Source organism: Drosophila biarmipes, chromosome X, assembly GCF_025231255.1.
Source record: "Drosophila biarmipes strain raj3 chromosome X, RU_DBia_V1.1, whole genome shotgun sequence".
Lineage (NCBI taxonomy): Eukaryota > Metazoa > Arthropoda > Insecta > Diptera > Drosophilidae > Drosophila > Drosophila biarmipes.
Genome location: NC_066611.1, coordinates 4,452,819 through 4,472,483, shown reverse-complemented (window position 1 = coordinate 4,472,483; position 19,665 = coordinate 4,452,819). Strand labels below are relative to the sequence as shown.

Here is a 19,665-nt window from a genome sequence, read left to right as displayed (position 1 = left end):
CAGAACACAATTCTTGAATATCACTAAAATTTTGCAAACTTTGCATTTTATTTCTGTTTCTTTTTTTGCTGTTTCATTTTGTAGATTTACTTTTCCGAGAACATTTTTTCTTTTTGCTTGAACTTCACATACATAGTCGATTTTGTTGTTTGTTGTACAATACATAAAAAGAAATATGCGTGTTATGTATCTATAATATATATATATACGCTTGCTATTATGTAAATATATAGTCGTATAGGGGTGTTAAGTATATTGATCAAGTAAACATGATTTGACTAACTTTACTGCGTTTCCTGGGCAAGAATGAGATGGGGTACAAAAGCAGGGTTCTGAAAGAGAAAGCGAGTGAGTGGGTGCGTGGTGGTGGTGGGCGGAGGGGAGCTGGGTTGTGGGTGTGGTGTTTGGTTGGTGACTACGAATCTAAACCTCTGCTGGATGGAGGACAACAAATTTCGGACATACTCTTAATCGGTATCAATATTTTTACACTAACTAAATGTACAAATCAACAAACGCCAAAAGTAGGACCTCAACACGGTTAGGATCGGCACTCAAAGATCGGGACTATATATACATCAAGTGGGGCCGCGCGAGCCAGAGTGAGAGAGAGCAGGGCATACAGATTTTCGCTTTTATTTTAACGCATTCTTCTTCCTTTAGCTGCTGCGACATTTGAAGTGCTGGCAAAAGTCTAACCTAGTCGTTATATAGTTAGCATATGATATTATATATATATATATAACTAGAGGAGCGCACTGGGCCGCTCAAACTATCAACAAGTATTCTAACGTTAGCTCAAAAAAATAATATAATTTGTTAATATTAATTAATAAGAAGAAAATTAAACAATCGTTACAATTGCCGGTTAGGTGCCGTTGGACAGGATTGGGGGAAGGTGGCGCGTACGCGGTCGGTGCAGGTGAGTGTGATGGATGGTGGTGCGGGTTGGGTGATTGGCTGGAGGGTGGTTGGGCGCTTCTTCCAAAACGGATAAGTAGTAAAATGCTTAGACGTATAAATAGGCTCTTCTAATGTTAGTATGTAATAATCACATTGACTGCCGCCATTGCCTGTTCGCTGCCTGCCCTCTGCTCCCTCCTCAGTGTCTGCGGAGGACTACATGTGATGCCACTGCGTGACCGTTACATTGGTGTTGTCGTTCAACCGGGCGATCTCCTCGTGCAGCCCATGGCCCAGCCACTGCAGGAAGATCCTGCTGTAGGCTGCCTGGCACAGTCGCAGTGGGTTTCCACGCCTCAGGCCCTGATCCGTCTCGCCGTACTCGTCCAGGTACGGTGGCTGGACGAAGCATCCCTTGCCCCGGCCCAGGTAGACGACCTGACAGTCGCGGATGCGCAGGAAGATCCCGACCTCGGCGCCGCAGGCGTGAGCGTGATGGGTGCACGCACCCACTGACAACTTGCCCAGCTCCGGCTGGCAGCAGTAGGACTGACCGCACAGGATCGACCCGCAGATCAGACACATCGTCGGCGTCTTCATCTCCTCGCGCTCGTTGTTCGGACAGAAAATGTCGGACACACTGTTGATCAGATCGCTGTAGTCGTCGAACAGCTGCTTCAAGCGCGGCAGCGGGCGCAGGCAGGGCTCCAACATCAAGGACCGACGAGCCTCCGGCTGGCAGCGCTGCTCCACCTCACGGGCTATGTCCGGGTGCGAGGCGAACGAGTGCATCATCGTAGCGTAGACCGTCTCCATGTCAAAGTACACGCCCAGCTGAGGGTCCAGGCCCAAGTACTGGCACATCAGGTCAAAGCGATCCGGCTGGTCTGTGGGAAACGTGTCCGGGAAGTCCACGTCGGTGAGACAGCGATAGAACAGGCAGGCGCAGCGCAGGAACGAGCTCATCTGACGCTGCACGTACTCGAGCAGAAGGGCCAAGTGATGCAGTTCGCACGGTATCACCACAGTCTGCTCCTGCTGCTGATTCCCATCCTTCAGCTCCTCCGCCAGCTGCTTCTGCATGTTCTTCTGCAACACTCTTGCAGGGATGTTGTAGCGGCGATAGAAGGCCACCATGTTGTCGCGAACCCTGTCCGGCAACTGTTCCAAGTAGTCACATGTCGATTGATTGGCGTGGGGCGTTTCTTCTGCTCGTTTGGCCTGCTCCTTGTCCACATCAAAGCAGAGGACCGCCTTGGTCATGTGCGCCAGGAACATAATTTGCAGGATGTAAAAGTCGAACATACTGCCGCTGGGTATGATGGTTTGAGCGGCTGCAGAATGGAAAACCAAGTTAATTAGTGCCGCTAAAGGGATACAATAAAAACTTACCATTGTCGGCGGTCATCAGATTGAGCACACCGAACTGGAACGGCACTAGCACGCGGAAGGAATCCCACTCGAGCACACTGGTTCCCTTCTGATTAAAGATGGTGTCCAACAGACGGGCGGCGAACTCCGCCTGGAAGCGCAGCGACGGCGGCGGAACCGACGGATCGCCCGTCGTGTTGGCAGCCGAGAAGCGCGAGCACGCTCTCACCAAGTTGGTGGCACAGCTCTGGTGGCGCATCGGTAGCTCGGCCTTCAGCGGCTTCTGGACCTCAAACAGATAGATCTCCAGGGCCTGCAGCGTGTAGCTGCACGTGTCCCACAGCATGGGCACCAGCTCAATGCTATCGGCGTCCAGGCCTTCCTTCTGGTGCGGCTGCTGGCTCTGCATGGCGTTCAGTAGGGCCTTGCTTAAGAAGGCCATCACATCGCTGTAGTTGTCATGCAGCTTGGGAGGATCCTTGATCAGCTGCACGCTCCGCTCGAACTGCGCCATGTCCGCGACCACACCGGACTTGCGCAGGACGCTGGACACACTCGGGAGCTGGCACATTTCCTCGTCCTTTATGGCTCTCAGTTCGGCGGCCAGTGTGTGCATGATCTCCACAAAGCTGTCCAGCGGCAGATAGCTATCGGTGGCCGCCGGAGGCGTAGAGAAAGCAGGCAACGCCTCGGTCACCGGCAGCACAGTGTTGCTCAGAGTCCGGCAATACGGACAGTGGAACTCCACGTTGTTTGTCTGACTTAGGGCCACGCGATTGCGGTGCGGTCGACGCTGCTCCTTGGACTCCTCGTTGCTGTAGTACTCCTGCCAGCAGCTGTGGTGCATCACATGGCCGCAGCAACTTATGTGCAGGGCGCTCTGGCCGGCACGCGTATTGGGCGTGGTGAAGATCACCCGAGAGGTCTGGACGAAGGCAGAGCTGACCAACGGCGGACCGCTCCGGCTGATGGCGCAGTTTTCGAAGCACAGGATGCACTTAAACTTGTCCTCGCCGCCCTGGTAGAATTTGCGCTCCGGTCCCAAGCACGCCACGTTCGGCTTCAGGGCCACTGCCCCCTGCTCCTCCTCGTCCGATATGTCCTCCCACTCCATGGTACCAGTGGCTGCAGCCTCATCTCGCGACTCCTTGTCGGTGGCCGCGAACATCTCCGCATTGCTCTTCATGAACGACTTCTGGGCACTCTGCATCTGCGCCATGATCTTGGCCCGGCGTTCGGCCGCCAAACGAGCGCGTATCTCCTTCTCCTGGCGCGCCTGCTCCTCGGAACTCAGGGGCTGCTCCTCCCCGGCGCCCTGCTGCAAGCCACTGGGTCCTGCTCCGCCGTCACTGGGTGCCTGCTTGGCCTGCAGCTCCTTGTACCGCTTGATGGTCCACACAACAAAGTCGCGATGGGCCTCCAACTGACCGGATGATTATGAAGATACAAATAAGCTTATGTTTCTATTAGGAGGGGACTGAAACTTACCCTGGGACAGCGGGCGAGCTCCTCTAACTTCTCCAAGATGCCGTACTTCTGGGAACGCTCGTAGAAGCTCAAGAAAGGATAATGCTCGCTCAGCTCCTCCTGAATGGCGAAGCCCAGCAAGTGCAGGATCTGTGCAAAAATAATAAACACATTAAGGTACAGTAGAAACACATGAAAGCATGACAATTACCTTCTGGAGATGTGATTCGGTGAAGGAGCGACTGCCGACATCCAGTGCCCGTTCCATAATCAAGGTGCAAGTGTTGAGGAACACGTTGCACTGCAGGATGTTGGCCATGGATCTGAAAGGGCCTCACATAAGTACGTGCCAACACGTAGGATCGGTGAACTCACGTGAAGGCTGGTGTTAGCTGCGGCAGCATCGGCGGTGGGCAGCAGACGAGCTCCTTCTTGGCCTTGCGCCGCTCCCGCTGCAGCTCCTCGGCCTTGGACTTGTCCTCCTTGGTGTAGTGATAGAAGTAGACGTTAAATTCGTCAAACAAGTGCTCCTTCAGCTCGTAAACCCCCTTGCTTTCGGCGCCCACGGGCTTCTTGAACACGGCCACCGTGTTGATAACGTCCTCGAAGATGTTGTCGCTATTCCCGCTGTTGCCGTCCGGCAAGGCCCGACTCAGCTCTGAATGCGAGTAGGACTTGGTGCACAGCAGCTGGATGATCTCCTTGCGCAGGCGATCCTCCTCGGTCACCATCGAAACGCCCGGCATCCAGCGCTCGCCGATGATCACGATCAGCAGTTCCAGGAACTCGTCAATCATCGACAGCTGTCGCATGAACTCATCGTCCACGGGATTATCCAACAGCCCTTTCTCGTAGTTTGAATGCGCCCAGGAAATTAGATTGAACTTGTTCAACACATGGATGAGGAACTCGTTGCTCTCCATTAGCGATGCTCCAATCTGCAGGCAGACTATGTCCCTGTCCAGCATCTCCACGCGGCAACGGACGTTCCGGTAGAAGTAGAGCTGGTGCAGCAGGGAGTAGCCGTTGCGGCGCCACATGCCCGCGGCCACCTGGGCGATCATGGCATGCGTGCAGAGGACCGGTTCGATGATCTCCCTGGGCGTCAGCTTTATGCTCAGCGCATCCGTTTCGGCCTGCAGGCTGTCGTAGGTCATATCGTGGGCACCCAGGTGCAGATAGATGCCGGCGTAGAAGCGGGACAGAGGCAGGTGGATGGACACCGGTTTCACCGACACATCGTATATCAGGCAGCTGGCCACGTGGCCGGCCACACTCCTCGCCTCCGCCTTCTCGCCGCCCACGATGAAGCTGTTGCTCACCAGCGACCGCACCGTCATCTTGTAGAGCTTGCGCAACAGCTTCACATCGCTGGACGCCCACTCGATGACCTGTGAAATGGTCGTGGCCAGCTTGATGTGCAGGTTGAAGGCGCACTCCCACTCCGGCTCGTAGTCCATGTGCTGACCCGTCTGCCTGGTGATCGACTCCATGCCCTGCATCACGTTGAGCACGCGCATCAGAGCACGGCAACCTGTGGGTTAGAACGGGTGGGTTTGTATAGAGATATGATCACAGATCCACCTGGCTGCCATTCTCACCTTCTAGGAAGCCGCTCCTGAGATCGTCGTTGAGCACCTCCGGCTTGAGGCTGAGCAGATACCGCAGGTCGTAGAGGATGTAGTTGGCCCTCTTGAAGAAGGTCAGGCTGGCGATGTTCTTGCTGAAGTGCAGCGTCTTGTTCACGATGAACTTCTCGATGGCCACGTGATAGAACGTGTGCAGCAGCTTGTCGAAGATGCCCTCGTGTGCGATCAGGTGATGGGCGATGCTGGGCACCGTGAAGAGCTGGACGCTGAGGGATACTATCGAGAAGGCGTGGTCGTGGTCGTCGCTGATGAAGTCCTCCACGATGGTGGCGTAGCGGCGTGAGAACTCCTGGGCCAGGACCATCTTGTTGTCGTACTCCATCAGCATGCCGGAGATGAGGAGGCGGTGCCAGCAGGTGCGCGCCGTCTTCCACAGCTTCACGTCGTACTCGAGGATGTGCCGGATGCAGAAGGCTTCCTGCTTGCGCTGCACCAGCTCGGCGAACGTCTTCCGGAAGAGGTAGTGGCGCACCAGGAACTCCTGGAACCAGCCGAGCAGCTGCAGTGCGAACTGCTGGCAGGCCACGGCCCCGATGTGCAGCACCGACGTCCTCAGCGACTGGTTGTTGCGCGTGTTTGACAGCAGGGCGGACGCCGGGATCATCTGGTTTTCAATGGCTGACTTTAGGTCGTTGCACTCCTGAAACAGGATCCCGAAAAAATAAATTAATGCTATGTTCTATAGGGGATGTTAAGAGGCTAAGCCCACCTTAAAGGTATCGCACTTGACCACCGCCCGACCCTCGCGGTCGATCGCCGCCACGATCTCCATGGCGTCCTTGTGCTTGCACTTGGCGATCTTGGTCAGCGTCTGGATCACCTGGTCGAACGTGTGCGACTCGTCGTTGTAGAGCACCGTGCAGTACTGCGCCCCATCCACCTGGCCGCCCTCCACGTTCCCGTCCAGGCACTGCAGGCTGGCGTTCGGCTCGATCTCCAAGTAGTTCACGCAGAAGGCGAGGATCGCCCCGAAGCAGATTTCCGCCCGTTCCAGCACCGCGTCGGTCAGGATCTTGCTCTCCAGCGGGTTCTTGCGATTCGCCTGGAGGGGGAAGTGTCAAGAATGAGAGGATTAGTAAGGGAAAACTCTACGCTGGCCTACAATGTGCTAAGAGACCTAAAGATATTAGTAATTGGAATTACGATGTAAGCTATATTATATGAATCATCTTTACTTTATAAACCTATTTTACTTTGTCGCACTTTACAACGTTTGGTATCATTATTGTTTTACGGCAAACTACAGTCTTTACAAAATAAATATTGACTTTGATAATTCAGTAAGGAGGAGTCTTGAGTGAGCAATAAATAATTTTATTTTGATTATCTAAGGTGCTTGCACCGAAGCGAAATGTTGGAAAAGATTGTAAACGTGTTTAGATCCGAATATATACGATTTTGGGATTCTTATTTTGTGAATACACAGGTCCTACGTGTGCTATTTAGAAACCATAAACACTGTAGTTTCTGTTGATGCAAGTATGTGCGACTCTCAGAGCTCTTTTACTGACCAGATGCAGCTGGCAGTAGTGATCCTTCTTCCAGGCCTCGTCGTCGCCGCAGTCGCAGCAGCCGCCGCCGCCGGAGGTGGACATCTTGTACTTGTGGAAGCGATGCGCCGAGCGCTTGAAGCAGTTGACGCAGAGCACGCAGGTGGGATCGACGCCGCACTCGCGGCAGCTGTAGGTGGGCTCCCCGTTCTTGAAGACCCTGCCGCAGACGGTGGCCGTGTTGCCCTCCAGCCGGAGCTTCTCCAGTGCGGAGGCGGGGTTGTCGCCCAGCATGAATTCCACGAGCACATCGATGATCTCCTCCTTGGCCAGCGCCTCCTTGAACATGCACTTGACTGGAAGAGAGGTCACGAGACATTAGTTCAGGCCAAACCGAAGTGGTACCCTCGATGGAGTGCGGAGTGGATGGAAGCCAAGCTGGTGTGTGGACGCGTCTCGCCGATGCGCTCCAGACTTACGGGAGCCACGAATTGGACCGTGCTTGCGGTGCTGCAGCCGCTTGATCTCCGGCACCAGGTTTGCATGATGATGGGTCAAGTGGAACAGCACGCCGATGCGCAGGTTATCCGATCCCGATATTTGGTGGCCAGTTATCGCCATGCAGTTCGCCCTACCGCTACCCGCTCGGCATGAATGGGATCGGATGGGAGGTTGATGTTGGACGGGGTTGGATGGTTGGATTGGTGGATTGATGGATGAGTTAGTGGGGGAGGATGAAGGTTGCGATTAGTGCGAGTTTGTGCGGATAGGTTAAGTAGTGTGCTTTGTGGGTTGTTTTTCATAGGAGTGGTCATCTGCGTGGCTTTCAGGCAGGTACGCATTCTCAGAAAACCCTTTCCGTTTCCAAGTCTCTTGCAAAAGCATTATACTTACGAGTTAGCGCATTAGTATCTGCAATAAAAGATATATAGGTTATTCTCTTTTCTGTGTTCAAAATCAAAGTTGTTTTGAAAGAAAGTAAGTATATAGTGCCTCTAAGTACTAATTATCGAAAAACGTAAACAAAAAACTGTGAGTCAAGCTAGATAGGCCCTTCAGTATTGCCTTACCTAAGCTCAAAGTGTGTTGTCTTGTTTATTTCCTACGATTTATGATCTCTTTTATTAGTCATAATGTTGATGTTGAAAGGGGGAATGCTATAGGTAAAACAAACAACTAATATCACGATGACAGTCTTCCAAAAGTCTTATTTGTAAAACATATTTTCACAACCAATCATTGATTAAAATCGATTTGAAATAATATTAGAGATAGTTTTGATGGCTTTGTGATAAAGTTATGGAAGACTTTGCTACTGAAGATTATAAATAAACACACTGACTCATCCATAGCGAACTGCAGTCTTTTGTGTTTGCTTTGAGGCCGTGAGTAATGCAACCGCGATCATAGCCGGGCTAGGGTGTCATTTAAATGTTTAGAACAGGTCGGACCGCACCGCACGGAGATGATGATCGTCGTGGTCGTGATCATGATCACCACGATACCATCGGGGCTGGGCGACCGCAAAGAGAACCGGAGATGAAGACAGAGAAACCTTCGGGCCAAACGAGTTTTCGCAACCAGAAAACCGAAATGAATTCGAAACACACAAAGCGAATTCGGATTTGAATTCAAATTCAAACGCAAATGCAAACAACCACAATTACAACGAATGCAGTTCAAGGTCGCCTCAATCGCTGTAAACCTCTGCAGCGCAGAATCGAAAAAGTCGAACGAAAAGCAGCGATAGGCTTCCATTATAATCTCTTATCAACGCATCTGACGTAGCTCCAGGGCTATCAGTGAAAAGCAGAAAGCCACATATCTACTGGCTACAAAGTCTGCAATGCACATGCGGTAAATAACGATAGAACAGAAAGTGCTGGAAAGCATATGAAGGACTTCGAACTTCACGGTGCAATAATCATCTCTTAGACATTCCAAATGCATCTATTGGATATCTATCTGTCTGACTTTTTCCCAAGCAAATCTTACAACTAAGAGTTCGACCCTAGCTGTATTTACAGGTACATGGGTGCCTATATGAGTGCATATAAAACTGCGTGTGCGTCAGTTCACTGAGGCGTAATAGACTGGAACAAAGAAGGCGTCTGGAACGGAACCCCGAAGAAAGAAACAGAATCGCACTGGAATGCACTAAATAAAAACTGAACGGAGCTGTCAGGAGAAAGACACCCCAAAGAGGCCACCTCATCGGCCCCTGAATCACAGGGATTTGTTTGGGAGCAGCCCACATGCAGTTCTACAGCCACCGTAAAAAATGTACTCACATTCATTATTTAATTCGTTGTGACTATTATAATAATAAACTGAAACAGCTTCAGCTACTGGATACAAGCATCACAATTATGAAGAAAAATTGATAATATATGGGTTTTACAACACTGGCTTTTAAATATTTAGCAAAAGAGGAAGTGATATGCCATTTAACATAATATATAATAATGAATAATTGGAATTATGTTAATGAACTAAGAAACCATATATATTTCCGAAGTTACAGCACAGTTAGAAAAGGAATTAAAATTAATACGTTATACAACACTATAATATAATGTAAATATTCTAGGATGTATAACAGACACCTAAATAGCCCCGAATTTTAATGAGGCGCTTTCAATGATCTCCACATAAGGGAAACCATAAAACTCTCAAGAGACGACGTCATCAGAAGGTGATTGAATTCAAAATATATGCACATTTAAATGGAATCGAACGTAATTACGCAAATTTCGCGTAACTTCAGGTTTCAGAGATCATTATATTTTAAACGAATAAATCTGGATAATAATGCGCTTCATATTGCACATCTTTCGATACCAAGAAAGAGCAACACAACAAGCTGTCGGAAATTGCAAGGCGCCTCAAATAAAAATAATTATTAAAAGAGCAGAGAGAGCGCCAACGATCGTTACAAAGAGAACTTGTGCTTTCTGCTAGAGTAGGTGGGCGATCGACCTTATATAAATCAAGATAAATACAGACACCTACACCCCTGTAGAATATAATATATGCCTAAAATCGTGTCAGCTGTGTTGTACTTTGCACAAAGAATCGAAAGCGAAAACAGAAAAACCAACAAGACATTTGCTTATGGGAAATATGAGGAAGAATTACACGAAAGATAACAAAGAAAGGCCAATTTCGGGAACCAATGTATGGCAGTACCCCATTAAAAAATACTACAATTCCTAGGTTCAGTGTTAAGCAGTGCATATTCTCCAACGTTTAGGTAATTATCAATATTTATCGCCAGTTGTATAACCTTTGAGGAAGAATCACAAGAAAGATAATAAAGCACTTTCAGAAACCTAAGCCTCAGAATACCTCTCCACAAATACTAAAACTCCTAGTTCAAGCGATAAATAATAAGCACACACATGCATTAAATGCATAGTACATCACTTTCCAAAGCTTCGGTTATTACTATCAAGATTTATCATCGGATATATTAACTTTGAGGAACTGCAAAAACCGGAGAAGTCCGGCTGCTGTGAGGGGCTCTTCCAACATGCGACTGGACCAGATAAATGCAAGTTGAATAAACTGCCTCCGAATACATATTGTTTTATATTTAACTCTCTGTCTTATCAGTCATGAGCCCAAGTCCGGTGTTGCGTTGTCAGTCTCTGCGCAACCTGACCATCCCATCTTCGGGTTTCGTCATTGTGCATCAACATCTGAACGTGGTGCTTGTCTACGACCAATTAGACGCCGGGCAAATATCAGCACAAGCTATATAAGGGGGCCATATAGCTATGGCAGCCGCAACAGCGTCGCCGGTAGCCATGACTTCCATATGTTTGGCAGCTGATAAGCGGGGGAGCCGGAAAGGGTAAGAGCCCGATTAGCAAAAGCGGAAAGCAAACATCGTTGCGGAAATTCGAGCAGGTACGAGTGGTGCAGACAGGGATTAATGTTTGAAAACGGAAAGGCAGTGTTGGAAAGTGCACAACGAAGCAGTTTGGCAGACGCGTATCGACCTGAAAAATCATGTCAAATGTAAGGGTATCACGTCCAATGTTGAAGTACTGTATTGAATGCAAAGTCAAATCAAACACGTAGTTCCTAGTAAATATTTATAAACTGTTACGACTGCTACTAGATACTGCACGCTTCCTAAAGCAAACTTGCTGTAGACAGTTTCTTCGATAGCCTACAAACAGTTTTTCTCGACTTTTTCTTAGGAAGTGCACATCTGCCCCCTCCCATTTTCGATCGCGTTTCCTATTAAATCAATATGTTATAAACAGAAACTCGACTCCAAATTAGCAATGTCACAAAAGCTTCCCTAGGTTCTCCCAATCTGTTTGTTCCAACAGTCGCGTTTCGCCTTTAGCTTCGGGTAATGTGAACTTCTGGCGGAATGTGGTGCAAACGAGTTTGTTTACTTAATTTATTTGTTGCCAGGCCGGGCCAGGCTTTCGGCTTTTGTTGAAACAACTTGCATGCACTGAGAAAACTGAACTAAGCTTGGACTAAGCAACGAGTATTACGTATAAGACAAAGTGCTTGGGGGGTTCCTTGAGCCAGCAGTAGCTAGTTCTAAGAAAGAAATAGACCTCTAGGCACAAACTGATCCCCGAAAGCTACTATATCGTCGCTGCGTTTTTCACAGTGCACAAGCTGCGCGAGTGCATAGAAGGCGAGACAGGTAGAAAATCGAGAAGGTGGACAGGTGGGCGGTGGGTGGCGGGAGGCGCTGCTCAGAGCTGGCAAACTTGGAGAGCCAATTGAAAGGAAAACTTGACGCAGCGCAGCACGGCGGAAATTCGCGGAAATGCGAAATAGACAAAACATGAGAACAACAAGAAAATCAACAAAAGCGTGCAATTGTTCAATGGCAATAAACAAAGGAGGAAAGCAGAGCGAAAATAGCACTAAAACACACGGCGAATAATGATAATTCAAGAGCGAGATTTTTTAATAGGATTCGCCCAACTTTTGACGCCCCATCGATTTGGCACACTCGCCCATTATTCTCACCGTGCTGATAAAGAACACGGTGCACTTTGCACAATTCCAAGAAACACATGAGATTTGGAGGGAATTTGGGTATAAAGGGAGGCTTGTGATCGAAAACAACACTAGACAAACTATTTCTTATTTTAAAGATTTAGAAATTTGCATTCTTCCTTGTGGTAAATGACAAACTTTACACCATCACCCTACCTACTCAAAAAATAAAAAACATTTATTTATCTCAAATAAAAATTCCTGAATTTACTATAAAATCATACAATATTAAAACGAATTCGACAATAAATCAAGGATAGTAGCATTCTTCGTTATGTTGACTTCATAAAGAGCCTTTTTCTTGATAAACTTTTGTGACGAAAAATAAATTAGCCATTTAAAAATGTTTGTTTTTGCATTCCACCTATAGTCATTTCATATATACTCCTAATGAATCATATTTATTTGCGAACTTTTCGTAGCTTTACTGTTTTTTATATGATTTTTGCTTTTTATGTACATATATTATGTATCATAAAAATAATAACATATCTGGAATGCCCCAAGCTGTTTGTTGAAATTGTTGAGCGTCAATTGGGATGATGACTTTTCAAATAGTTGAGATTGGAGCCAAAATTAGAAATAAAAAAAACAAAGAAAACAAATATTTCAGAGAAAAGAAATAATAAATAGCATATACTAGTGTTGCACAGTTTCCAAAGTTACAGAAACAGGGTTGTAAGAGTGCTAGATTCTGTCGACTAATTTTATATGGAACAGCTGATGAACAGCTGGTAAACAGCTGATTGAAATTCTTAGACAAGGAAATATTCCAACTACCGTTCACTTATAAAATCGAATTGGGGATTATCTCTTCCGATTTTACCATACAAAGTTTTTGAAGGTTTCCCAATTATCCGTTTAGAGATATGTAAATACATCGGCTGTAAAAGCCGAGCTCTGATATGTAGGGATGGGGGATATTCCTATAGGCAGAGCTCAATAGGAGGGGCTGCGGGACCCGGACTCACCTGTCTCGGTGCCGCCGGTCTGGTAGTCGAAGTACTTGGGCGACTCGCGCTTGAAGAACTCGATGAAGTCGGAGCGGGCTAGTGTGCCCGCCTGGCGCTTGAGGCGCCACTCCTTGAGCGGCGAACTGCACTCGGCAGGGGGCGCCACCACGACGTCCTCCATGTCGTAGCGATCCATCGTTGCTCTCGCTCGCACTCGCACTGGCTCCTGCTCCTTCGCACGCTCTCTCTCGCTCTGCTCGGGACGACAAAAACAAAATAATTGCAGCGGTTTGTGTGTGTGGTGCCGTCCCTCTCTGGCCTGCGCGTGGGTGTCTTGTTTTGTGTCCTTGTCCTTGTTGCTCCCGTGGTACGGTATTTGTTGCTGCTCTCCTTGTTGTTTAATGTTTATTTCTATTTATTTGCCTAAACTTGCTACCGAAAACTGAGGGAAAAACAAAAAACAAAGAACGGAGTCAGGCAAGGATGTGGAAACAAAGGAAATTTCGATGGTGCCACTGCAAATGCAAAGCGCTCTCGCTCCCCCGCTCGGTGGCTCTTCCGTGTCGGATTTTCGATTTCTTTCGCTCGGCTCTCACTGCTGCGCACACACTTACAATAATTTATGTTTACTATTGTGTAAATTCACCAAACTGACAGTCGACAGCCGAGTCGAAGAAATCGAACAAAAGCAAGGCGCAGTTTGCAACAGTTGCTTTGCCGTTTTTCCTGTGTATCCGCCATGTGTGATTGTTTTTTTGTTTTTGCTTTTAGTTTTGGCAGCAAAACAAAAACAAAAAAGAGAGAGAGAGCGCATGACAAAAACGAGAAAAAACAAACACCCACACAGGCACGCACGCACACACACACGCTCGCTTTTTCGGTTTTATTTTTATAATAATCGTTTACTATCTGCGCCTCTTGTTGTTGTGTTTCGTGTGCTTGGCACTTCAAACTCAAAATCGCTATGCTTTTCTTATTTTTTGTTTCACTTTCCGAAACCACACACACACACTCGCCCTCGCACTGGCTCAACTGCGATTCGCTTTCGTTTCCCTGCGCAAATACTCGCACGTACTTTTCGCTTTTCCGTATGGCTCTCGGGGAATTCACTAGTAATTAACACTCGTGTTGTTGTTTATATCTATCTATTTATACTGGCAGAGCGAAAGGTAGTCTGCTATTGCTATTTTACAAATTTCGTAATAAGCATGTCGAAAATATATCAAGATATCGATACATCGATGGTAGTCTTATCAATAAAAATAATACCATAGCGATATTTCTTTGGGCCGAAATATCGCATATCGATATTGTTTGTTATTGAAATTTTGAAGGTATTAAATGTATACTTGAGTTTCAATTTACTATTATTTTGAAGGCACTTAATTCGAAACTTAGTTATTGCTACTGCTATTTTACAAATTTAGTAAGGAAAGATTAAGGCTAGGGATATCAAGGCAAGGAATACCAATACATCGATATTTTCTGGGGCTTCGAATGATTTTTTATAATTCGGAGACTTTCACTCTTGCCATTACTCTTCATTCGCCGTTAAGCTGTTAATCGTATTCAAGACTCCAACTATTCGATAGCTAGCGAGGACTCTAACCATCCAAGTTGTCAAGAGTGACCGTTCTTAAGCAGCAGGTTAGCGATGGAAAAACATAAGTTAAACCGACGGCTCATAGGCGACCATCGATGTTTTCACATCACTAACGTGATAGCCATCGATAAAGGTCCATCGATACCATCAAGTCCTCTGATATTCGATTGCATGTAAGGTGTCTCCACTGCGTTAGGAGAGATTATTTATAAGGTGCATGACACGGATATCAAATTGCGGAGACTTGTACCTAAACGGCTCAAAGGAAGATGGGTTTTACATTTTTGAAATTTAAGAAGTATTTTACGTAAAGGTAGTCATTCAGGAAGTTTTTGCAGGAGATCTACAAGAACAAGTGTATTTCGCGGCTCTACGTTTGTTGGATCTAAAATTTAACAGTGAACATTATTTTTTATGCCTGCCAAACACGGACTTTTAAAAGCGGGAATGGGGTTAAATTATAGTCCCTTTTTTAGCAGCTTTCAATATTATTTTAAAGAAGGCAAGCCGTGTAGCTAAGAGATACTTTTTTGAGCTACCTATGCTAACGTTTTCTATAACTGAAAAATAAATTTATTTTTGGATCAATTTTCGCAGTTTTTATGCCTTACTTTTCTAGTGAAAAATGGCAACAGTAATAATTATCCAGCCAAAGCACAATTTTTAAGGGCGGAAAAAGAAAATTCAAAAACGGTGTACGATTCTTTCAAAAAAATTTAAGATGTATTATTTTTTATTTAAAATGTCATAGTCATATCAAAAAACACATCCTAGATAGCTGAGAGAACAGCTTATAAGTTTAAAAAAAAAGGAATATATCATATTATTAAAAAAAAAACCAAACAAATTCGGCAGTTTTGGGCAAAAAATAAGTGATTAGGATATGTCTTATTTAGCGGTTTAAAAATTCAAAATTTTAAGCTGTAAATGCCTTTGATGGAGTACTAAATAACGAGCTCTTGGAGGTATAACATTCCGAATTGCGACCTTTACTTACTTATGTCGACCTTTACTCACTTATGACATATCACTCATATTCTCGGCAGTTTTCCCCTCAAGGCGAAGCATCTCCCCACCCATGCCAACCATCCCCAGCCCCTTTAAATCCCCTGAAAACCTGCCAACTCAAAGCACTGCTCTCGCTCACTTGCATACACACAAAAATGTCTTTATTGTTTCGCTTTTTCGTTAGTTGCTGGATCTCTGTTGGTATACTTGTGTCTGGTTGTGGAAATACATAGTTCTGCGTACGTTCTCTAAGTCTATTTGGATTCGGTTCGTTTCCGGTTTCGTTTCCGGTTTCGTTTCCGGTTTCGGCATCGGTTTCGCTTCCGGCCGAATACCCTACGCTGAGATGCTGACTTGAAACCAAATCGCTCGCTGAATACTGTCCAGTTTGGTCTCTTAGATGGCGTGGCGCTGGGCCCAGCCGAGGAGTAGGTGTCCTTCGTGTCCTTTGTACTCTAGGGAAATGAGTTGTGTTGTATCTGTTGGCTGTTAGCTTGCGCTGCATTGGTTCCACGTGGGAGTACGTTAGGTTCTGGCTTAGCACAATTACATATATAGTTTCCTTTAGTTATTATAGAATTCTGGTTTAAACATTTATAAATATGCGTTTATCGTTAGTTAGGTTTAACATTTATTACTCTCGGGTCGGTTTGTTTTGTTTTGGCTTAGTTAACGTGGGCTCAAGTGGCTGCGACCCCCTCGTGTACAACATTTAAAGCTTGACTATGCTGGCTTATTTGGGTTCTTAGCTTTAGTTGGGCTCCGGAGCTGGGGGCCCGTCGGCCCCGCTACAATAAAATTTCGCTTATTGACGCAACGCTTAACACCTAGGCTTTCGACCACTAATCCCATTTCGCACATGGAATTCGCCTGCTCTTCGATCCTTTAATGTTAATGGTAAAAAAATCTAAAAAAAAATGTTTGCCACCTTGGTCCTCGCCTAAGCACACCTCTGCCCCCCCGCAATATATATACTCTGGATCCCATTCGATTCGGGGGGCTGGGCAAGCCCGGGACTTGTCCTTGGTGTGGCACACTCCCGTCCCCACCCGCACTTTACAATTTAGATTTAAAATTAGGTCTGTTCGGCTGCTGGACACCGGCAATACCCTGTATCCACAGCATCGGGCGTCGAATGGATATGAGGTTTAAAGCTTTGCACGTCGAGATGGGGATCGGTATCGGTATCGGTATCGGTATCGGAATCTATCTAAGCGATTCGGTTGGTGTACAGGGTATTTTATAGTCGCCTACTCTCGACTATCACAAACATTCAGGGGCGTAAGCTGGGGCTTCGGGTTCGCTTCTCGATTACTCGAGCTACTCGCAAGCTGGTTGGCTTTTTAAAAGATACTGCCCCGCCCTATCCTTTGTTCTGGACACGAATCAATTGTTTCAATGGGTTTCGATTTCGAACTCGATTTCGGATTCGAGTTCGAGCGCGGCTTCGTTTCCGCTTCCGCTTCCGCTTCCGCCCTCGGTTCGCTCTCGTTTAAAATTTAATCGTTAATATATACAAAAAAAACGTTCAGTCAATTATAACTATATGCTTATACACATCGAAACGAACACGTAAAGAAACAACAACGAGGCCTAAACAAATTACACACAAGACGCACACACATATCGCGCTGTATTTGGTTGGCAATCGCCTTAGCAATTTGGTTGTCCCCTACATTTCATCCTTACGTCAAGGACCTCGACCTCCGCCGCCTCGTCCCCCTCGCACCGTGAGTCTGGTTAATTATTTAATACACATATGTTAATAATCAGTCGCATAAATGAATCACCTTGCTTTGGTTTTGTTCTACTCCCCTTTTCCCGATAATCATTCACTCGTGATTCTCGCCGGCAAATGAGGTGGTTTAACTAAAGATCATCAAGTTATACTGTTTTCGGAGCTCAAGTACTGCTCCAATAGACCTTTTGATTTTGTTTGTAACGAACGACCCACGGCCACTCATAGTGACCAGGAATCGACTTAAAAGTACATATTTAAGCGTCCTTTCCGACCTGTTTCTAAATATCATAATATACCATAACATATATAAATAATATAAGCCAAAAACAAAATGTTACAGTCGTTTTCATGAACTTTAAACCAATGTAAATCATTTTGATCCTAGCTCTTGTTTTAAAGTAGCAAATTTGTATCCAAAAAATGCTTGAAAATGCGAAATCATTTTGAACAATGCCACAATTCTAGTAAATAATATTATTAAACATTGAAAATGTTGCTGAAAATTTCAAGTTTCAATGAGTTTTAAAATACGTTTGCCTCAAAAACTGAACCCATAAATATAAATGCCTTGGGAGAATCAACACTTGCACACTAACAGAACATATCGTATTTTCACTTTCGTTAAAATGTTTGCGGAACTAATTTTACATGAAATAAAATAATTATAAATTAGGTAATACATTTTCCTATTCTTATTCTTACTCGGATGAATATTTTTCAAAAACTGACTTGGATAAGTCAATTTCTAAGGGCTAAACTCAAGCTTTAACCTACTTAAATTCATTTATGTTCTTTAAAAAAATGGAATCTTGTAAAAAAATGTATAAAGTTGTAAATTATAATACCTAGTGTATCTTAATTATATATATTTTTAGTGGAAAACACTTGCGCAAAAACTATTTTAAAACTAAAATATTATGTATCAACATATTTGAAAAAGAGGCCAGGCCTACTTTTTTATGTTTTCATTTTTATAACAAATAGGGGGAGTACCTAACTTCAAAAATGTAGTATAACATATATTAAATTAAAACAATAATAAAACTTAAGTGAAGTGCACCTAATCTGTATGGAGTTCGTTGGACCTAAAAGTATAAGCAAAATGCACAAGGCTTCCGCAAACTCCCGTCGAAAGTGAGAAGAGGATGGATCTGCCCGCCGGGGACACTCGGACACACACACACTGGACACTCGGAGGAGTCCCGATCCACTCCCGAACGGAGGCCCGGAGGAGGAGGAGTCCCCCGGTGCTCTTGTGCTCTGGTGCTCTAGTGCTGGAGGATGCGCGACTTCTGGGCGAGCACGGCCTCCGACTGGTGGAGCCGGCGCTTGCTGCTGTAGTTGCACAGCTTGCCGGCCACCTTGCTGAGGGTGGTGGCCGTGGAGGAGGTGATCAGGTCCAGGGACTGCAGCCGGTTGTCCAGTTCGTCGAGCGCCGACAGCGAGGCGGTCGTCGTGGTGGCGGTCAGCAGGGTGGACAGGTTGCTGCCGGCGGGGTCGCCGGACGGGTCCGCCTCCGCGTCCGGGTCCGAGCGGCTGGCCGGGCCGATGACGTCGATGTCGCTGAGCTGGTTGGCCAGCGGATCCTCGTCGTAAGGATCGTAGGGGGGTCTTAATTATTGCTTGAACACGAACAGACCCGTGGGGTCCCACTCGTTGTCGTCGACGGGGCCGAAGCACTCGTCGAAGTACCACTCCATCGTCTTGTAGACGTGGCTCAGCGACCTGGCGATGGCGTGGTCCTCGTCCGGGTACACCTGGTGCCGGAACTTCACCTGCTGCTCCACCAGGGCGCGCACCAGCATCAGGGTGTGCTCCTGGTGCACCAGGGTGTCGGCGGTGCCGTGCATCAGCATCAGGTTGCGGCCCTTGATGTTGCCCGCCTTCATCGTGAGGTCCGCCTCCTGGAGGGCCCGCAGGTAGTCGCCCTTCAGCGGAATGTAGCGCTCCGTGAAGAAGGAATCTGGAATCGAGGGGAGCCCATTAGCAAGGTCCTCTTCGGAGTTCAGCTTGTTCAGCCAGGAAAATTGGAAACAGTATTTCCTAACTAAATTTATATTTTTAAACGTTCTCGTACTATTTTAAACTATTTCTATATAATTTATGTATCTTAAATTAAACGGTATCAGTAGTGCTTACACAAAGATAAAATTTTCTTGAATTGAAAACAATTGTTCTTTAAACCCGTGTAAATGATATTAAAGAAATATCTTAAACTGCCTATTTGCTGCCTGAATATATCTCCTTCCCTCTCGCACTTATTGAATTTGCTGATTATTTGAGATTGTTTGGCTATAAGTTTTTAAAGAATATTCGGACTTGATTAATATTTGGCATGTAGGTGGGTATTAACAATAAGAACAAAGTCCCATTTAAATGGTTACAAAATATTTTAAAATGTGGGCGCTAGATGGATTTTGGCACTATGGCCGTTTGTGAGCGT

General features: G+C 46.3%; 2 protein-coding genes across 8 annotated transcripts in view; both read right to left on the bottom strand.

The window, feature by feature from the left end:
* Positions 1-10: 10 nt before the first annotated feature.
* LOC108033081 (E3 ubiquitin-protein ligase UBR1) lies at positions 11-14,104 on the bottom strand. 6 transcript variants are annotated; one of them, XM_017107251.3, is made up of 11 exons: positions 13,946-14,104; positions 12,889-13,123; positions 7,775-7,792; positions 6,902-7,236; positions 6,100-6,432; positions 5,343-6,030; positions 4,117-5,275; positions 3,953-4,064; positions 3,763-3,891; positions 2,296-3,697; positions 11-2,237 (listed from the first exon to the last, which is right to left on the bottom strand). In XM_017107251.3, the coding sequence occupies exons 2-11, from the start codon at positions 13,064-13,066 to the stop codon at positions 1,120-1,122; spliced, it is 5,472 nt and encodes a 1,823-aa protein (XP_016962740.1). In that variant the 5' UTR covers positions 13,067-13,123; positions 13,946-14,104; the 3' UTR covers positions 11-1,119. The 6 variants fall into 6 exon arrangements, with proteins under 6 accessions (XP_016962740.1, XP_043948827.1, XP_050746515.1 ...); XM_044092892.2 differs by having other exon boundaries at positions 12,889-13,312; positions 13,946-14,092; XM_050890558.1 differs by lacking the exon at positions 13,946-14,104 and adding an exon at positions 13,777-13,888 and having other exon boundaries at positions 12,889-13,312.
* Positions 14,105-15,615: 1,511 nt separating this feature from the next.
* LOC108033172 (inactive dipeptidyl peptidase 10) overlaps positions 15,616-19,665 on the bottom strand; it is a 56,594-nt gene continuing 52,544 nt past the window's right edge. For both annotated transcript variants that reach the window (XM_017107408.3, XM_017107405.3), the window contains exon 10: positions 15,616-19,185. In XM_017107408.3, coding sequence (XP_016962897.1) covers positions 18,839-19,185 — 347 coding nt within the window. In that variant the 3' untranslated portion in view covers positions 15,616-18,838. The remainder of the gene's footprint in view (positions 19,186-19,665) is intronic.